The 6,507-nt window shown below is 40.4% G+C and overlaps 1 protein-coding gene across 1 annotated transcript in view; it reads right to left on the bottom strand.

The window, feature by feature from the left end:
• Nucleotides 1–202: 202 nt before the first annotated feature.
• prdm9 (PR domain containing 9) overlaps nt 203–6,507 on the bottom strand; it is a 28,522-nt gene continuing 22,217 nt past the window's right edge. The window contains exon 6 of the mRNA XM_052102936.1: nt 203–3,735. Within this exon, the coding sequence (XP_051958896.1) occupies nt 1,805–3,735 (1,931 nt within the window). The 3' untranslated portion in view covers nt 203–1,804. The remainder of the gene's footprint in view (nt 3,736–6,507) is intronic.

Genomic DNA, 6,507 nt, shown 5'->3' with positions numbered 1-6,507 from the left:
TTCCTTAAAGGAATAAAAGTGGATAAGTGCCAGAAAATTATCATAAAATTAGAGTAGAGCACACTATTTTAAAGTCTTCTAAAGCCACATGAATGCTGTGTGAGCAACAGACTGAATTCTGAAGTCATTATTCACTGAAAATCTTGCTTGACAGCCTTGGTCAACATAAATAACTCCTTTAATATTCCACCACAAAAGTAAAACCCATATGGGTTTCCAAAGACATGAGAATGAGTAAAAGATGACAGAACTTAAATTTTTGAGTGAACTATTTCTTCACATTTTCTTTAGAGGCAATAATCTAGTTACTTCCAGTGGTTCCCAGTGGAACGGTACTTTTTTCAGCAATTCCAGCAGTATTGTAGTAACAGATTATCAAACTGGCCTCCAGCGTGTGTATATTTTAGTCTTTTCATACACAAGTGTTGGTCATGTTTAACAAATATATAGTTAATGGGTTAACCTGTTGGGCTCAGAGCCCACAATAGCTTGATTTAAACTGGATAAAAAATTATACTTAATACTTCTATCTGGATAGAGTCTGACTCATAAATTAAGTATAATTTAACCTAATACAGCATACAGATACACTAGTTGAAAAAACAGTTGTTAAAGGAAGATGTTTGTAATAAAACAGCACTGGTTCCACACCCTTTTGGAAGCAAGACCACTTGTGAGCATTTTCATGAAATGTACGAAGGAACCAAAAACTATGAATGATTGTGATTTTAGTATTTAGAATGTTACAGCTCTCTTTGAGCAGGGACTAAATAAAATTGACAAGACATGTTAACTTGCAAATCCCAGTGCAAATCTTGTATGGAACACACATGTTGTTCACACTCATGCATTTTAAACTTATGCTTAACAAAGAGGGCATGCGCATAACCAACCACTATTGGGAATTATCTAACTCTTTATTCTCTTTAAAAACATCAAGAAAATATATAACTAAAGAGTCAAATTGAGAGAAAATGAAATATCTTCTGTTTTGTCCCAACTTGTTTGCTCGCACAAGGAGCATGTTGAAATTTACAATAAAAGCATTCTGCATGCAGGATGCAGGTGTGCCTGAGAAAGATGACACTTTACAGTCTGTAAATTAACAAAACAGAATCTAAGAGAACACTGCAAGAAGCTCATCAAAAGATAAAAAAAATAAGATTGCTTATATTGTATTGTATTGTAAGACACAAATGTTTATGCATCTAAAACTTTCACTGAATCCCAGGAATGTATTTTCTTCCATCCACCCAAAAAAAAATTTAAGAATTTTGACTTTCCCCATCTTCTTAGTTTCTTGAATTATACATCAAATATCTTGATCATAATTAATGAATCTTAAGTTTGACAGGACACTTTGGCAATTGCATAATAAGAAAGACTAATCACTTAAAAAATGCATTCTAATGTCAAGATATTTTACTTGACTCTTGTAAAACCTCAGTAAAAGCTTCACCCACTTCAAAGAAAACATCTAGCGGTGTATAATTTTCCCAAATTATTTTACTACAATCAATGGAGTTATTGTGTTACACTGATATTAATAAAATATCATTTTAACTCTGTGAGCTCTGCAAAGTCATATTAACATATCTTATGATTCTCAATCTTTGGGTACCAACTAAACTAGTTGTGTACCCACTTGTCCTCAAAAATGCTTTTAGGCAGTCTAGACTTGTCCAACAGTCTGCAAGAGAAACATTTCAAAGGCTGGATAATTTTGTGTTAAGGGAAAAGAAAAATGTTCTTCAGGCAAACTGACTTAAATCAATTCTGTATCTTCTCATAATTGCTACTTTCATCAAGAGTGCATTTTCTGGTGATGTCGGGTGAGATGGTATCTACGGGTGAAGCTTTTCCCACACTGAGTGCAGGGGAAAAGCTTGGTGCCATTGTGAAGCTGTTGGTGGGCTTTGAGACTTTGAGGCCGACTAAAGCTTTTCCCACAATCAGGGCATTGGCATGGCCGAACACCTGAATGTGTTTGCTCATGCCGCCTCAGGTCACCAGACTGCCTGAAGCTCTCACCACACAGTGAGCATAGGAAAGGTTTTTCACCCGTATGTGTGCGGAGATGCACGTTTAGTTGTCCCGAGTGGACAAAACTCTTCCCACACTGTGGACATGTGTAAGGCTTTTCTCCTGTGTGGATGCGCTGGTGCTGCTTGAGGCTGTTAAACCAAGTGAAGGCCTTCCCACAATCTGGGCAGAGATAGACGTTCTCCCCCTGCTTGAAGCAGCTGTGGTTCTTGAAGCCCTTTATTGTGCTAAAGCTCTTGCAGCACTGGCTGCAGCTGTGAGGCTTTTCAACAGACAAAACACCCCCTTCTTGGAAACTCAGATATTTCACACTCATCTCTGGGTGGTGTCGCCGGATGTGTTTGTAAAGATAGCGTGCATCGGTGAAGGAGAAGGGGCAGTATGAGCAGGGAAATATGCTGGCATTAGCCAGAGCTGAGCTCTGGCGGTGGGCTTTGCGGCGTGAGTGGCTCTGCTGGTGGCGCTTCAAGCCAGAACTCTGTGTGAAGGACTTGAGACACAGTGTACAACAGTAGGGCTTCTCCTTGGAGTGGATGGTGCGCTCATGGAGCTGAAAGTTGCACATGCGGTTGAAGTAAAGGTTGCATTCGGAGCAGCTGTGAAGACCGTCTCCCTCTAGAATGCACTCATGGGCTTTGAGAAGATCAACATTACTGAAAGATCTTAGGCATTCACCGCAAACACACTGGGAAGCTTGCGCTTCCTGTGGTTCCTCTAATTCCTCGTTAGGTTTCCCTGTGCATTGGTGAGTTTTCAGTGTCTCCGTATCAGTAAAGCTTTGTTGACACTCAGTGCATATTATTAAACTCTTCTGCGGCTCAACCTCTTTCTTCTTGGTTTTAGGTGGACGGCCCCGTGGTCGGCAAGTAGACACTTTTTTAGGGCGACTTCTGCATCTCAAAGAGCTCTTTGCAGACCTCTTCATTCGAGCAGGAGGTTCATAGGGTGGGTCATCCTTGTCAAAGTTAGCCTCTGTATCACCCTTAGTCTCTGCTGTGAGCAAGCCATTCTCAACTAATCTGAGGTAATCTCCGTGGTGATGGCGTTTGAGATGTTGGAATAAATTGATTTTGGCCACAAAAGAGAAGGAACACTTAGTACAAGGGTAGATATCAGAAGGTCTGTTTGTATCCATCTCTTTCTCCTCACCCTGGTGGGTCTGTTGGTGTCTCTTGAGCCCTGTTGCCTGACTAAAGCACTTCTTACAATGGCTGCAGCAATAAGGCTTCTCTTTGGAGTGGATTGTGCGCTGATGTCTCTTCAGATGACAAGACCTCAAAAAGTTCCGACCACAATCACTGCAATTATTACTTTCACCTGAGACCTCAGGAACACTGTTATCCTGGTTTGTGTCTTTGCTCAAACCATCACAATATGTACTGGACAAATCTGTGCTGTCTAACATGTCTGAGTGATTGTTGGCCTGTCCATTAAGGGTTGAAATATGACCCTGACAGTTATCTGTGAATGGCTGTATCTGTGTATGAGGAAGTGCATCAGAGGTCAGGAGGCTCTGGTCTATCTCAACCACTGGTGAGTGGTCTTCAGGCTCAAGTGGCTGTTTCTCCATGAAGTGTGCATGCTGATCTGGGTGTGAGTGTTTCACATGAATGCTCAGATAAAAAGGGGTTGGGAAGGAGTAATGGCAATGAGGACATTTACAGTCTTGAGATGCCTGCTCTTCAGTTTTCCCTGAAAAACAAAATAAATTCAAATTACTGGAAAGTCACTATTGAGATCAACACCAAATTCATGATAGCTGCTGTATTCAGACATCCTATATACTGGGTTCCCAAGTCCTCAAGACTTAGTTATAATTGAAAAAAGGTGCATCTTACATAGTTTTGACTCTCCATAAATCTCTATCTCTCATTAACTGTTGTAATGTCAAAGATGTGATGCTCATCAGATCTTTTAAATTATTAAAAAATACATACAGTAAAAATACCTTGATATAGGTATATATATATTCTACGATTAACACTCAATTACGGAGTTCAAAAGTCAATTTTGTATTTTTTTTTCTGAGGCTTAAAGTAAAAAATGTGGTGTGACTGTCCTGAAACAGAAAAAAGAAAAAGAAAAAACAAAGTCTTGAACAAAAATTTGTTGGCATGGGTAGTGCAGAATTATCTTTTTTATTATTTATTTTAAAAACTAAACAGTGAAACAATGTATTTTTAAAATAGGACTGATATTTGAAAAGCATTTGTCCACCAAATCAAAGTCATGTGGTGTAACAACATGTGACAAAAAAAAAAACAGAAAAAAGAAGAGATCTCTCAAGACTGTGTGTGAAGTTTTTAAAACAATGTCAATATTTTGACATTTTTATGAAAAGGCACATTTTAAAGAGAAGTTCACATGGGAGTCACGTGATGCCATGCGGGGGTCAGAGGTGTGAACGGCAAGCTCTGCGCACTTTGCTAGTTTTCATAACAGTTTTATGAAAGAAATCAAAATCCTCAGGCTCTGGTGACATTAAAAGACACGTGCTCAAGCTGATACCCCTGACAAAGCCGCAGACCAGGGACTCAATTTGGATGGTGCGGTGGGAGAAATTCAATGTCAAATGGTGAGCACGTCTTTGATGCTGAGGAAGGTTGTAGTGGGCCTGGAGGATCTTGCTGTATTACGTCGATCAATTACGGCGATGGAGGCGAAATTCACCACGTTGGATACAAGATTGTCGGACATCGAGAAACGGATCAATTATCTGGAGTAATTAGAGCAGGAATTAGCTGCTAATCTGCTAGTGACCAAGGCAGATTTGCAAAGCATCTATGAAAAGTTGGAAGACCTTGAAAAATGGTAATCGGCGAAACAACGTCCAAATTTTTGGAATTCCTGAGAACGAGGAAGGCCGAGATATGGTGAAATTCCTAGATGAGCTCTTCCAGAGTCTGCTCGATATAACAGGGCATGAGCTGGAAATCAAGCAAGGTCACAGAGTCCCGGCTTGGAGATCCACAGCGGGAGAATTGCCAGATCAATTCTGGCCAAATTTCTGAGATCATCCGATAAAGATCTCGTGTGACGCAAGGCGTATAGGAAAGCTTTCTTGGAAGAACCACAGCATTTTTTTGTTCCCAGACTTTGCGAATTTGACAAGAGAGAAATGTGATATTCAAGGAATGCAAGAAACTCTTACATTAACGCAACATAACTTCTGCACTTTTGTTCATGCCCAAATTGAGAATAGATAATAAGGAGTCGCATATTCGCAAAGTATTTAAATGCCCACAACAAGCGATGTCTTTCATCAAGTCAATGGAATGAGTACGTTATTTTGGTGATTTTCATGTTGCTCCCGAGTGAGTTTGATTCGTTGAGCATTCACTTGACTGTTTGTGGAATCTAGGTGTTTTTGTTTCTTCTTGTGATGGCTCCGCCTAGGAACTGGAGTTTGTTTTGAGGAATAACACTCCTTTGAGTCAGTTGTGGATGAATCTGCTCGTTCTTTGTTCTTATGCCTCTTACTGGATGGAGTTTGTTTTATAGATTTTCTTATGTAATGTAACAAAATTTGTACAGAAGCACCGGAATTCAGCAATCCGACAGCAAAGTTATTCTAGGGACTCTCATAGGCGTACATGGACTTTTTGAGTTTAGAGGAATGGATGCCGGTTGGTGCTGTCGTGCCTCGAGCTTATAGCTGAACCCCAAATTATGTATTAATAAGTCCTCTTTCTGCTGGTCAGAGTGGATTGTGAGGGGGTTACTTCACTCTGTGACTTATCTGAGAGTGGGGTGTTGAGATCCTTTGAATGGCCAGATCTCAGTTTTTAATGTATTTACAGCTGTGCCACTTGCTCTGTACTATTTATGTGAATTGCATACACCCCCCTAAAGCAGCAGATACTATGGGAATGGTGATTACTGCTTTTGGAAAAGGTCATGAGGCATCAGTGCATTACTCCCTGCTAATTCAGAGTCTGGGGGATGGAGCTTCAACTTCTCTCAAAAGATGACGGGAGAAAGATTTAAACTTGGAATTGGAGGAGGGAGAGTAGGACAGGATAAAAAATAAAATAAAAAAAAAGTCAAGTCAAAAGTGTGCGCCTCATGTAAATTCAAGATTTTACATCGGTTCTATTGGACCCCCTCTAGATTGTATAGGTTTGGTCTTAAAAACATACACCAGCAGTCGATGCCAATCAGAGGATGGTGACATAACCCTTGTCTTTGGGGGTGTCTAAAGATCCAGGAGTTTTGGTTGAAAGTTCAGAGTTTGGTGTGTGTGATGTATTGGGCACTCGGGTATCATTTTGCCCCAGACTCTGTATTTTGGGTGATGAGGCGGTTGTCGATGTTAAAAATAGACACATAAAGAGCTGGGTCTTAACCAGTGTCACGATCGCCAGACAGATACTTTTAAGGGGTTGGTGCTTGGCTGGAGTGCCCTCATTTAAGGAGTGGTGCTCGGAGACAGGAAGGGTGGCGGCCTTTGAAGAAGGGTCATTT

This window comes from Xyrauchen texanus, chromosome 33 (genome assembly GCF_025860055.1).
Source record: "Xyrauchen texanus isolate HMW12.3.18 chromosome 33, RBS_HiC_50CHRs, whole genome shotgun sequence".
NCBI lineage: Eukaryota > Metazoa > Chordata > Actinopteri > Cypriniformes > Catostomidae > Xyrauchen > Xyrauchen texanus.
Note: the sequence above shows the minus strand (reverse complement) of the source record. Positions and strands in the feature narration are given on the sequence as shown.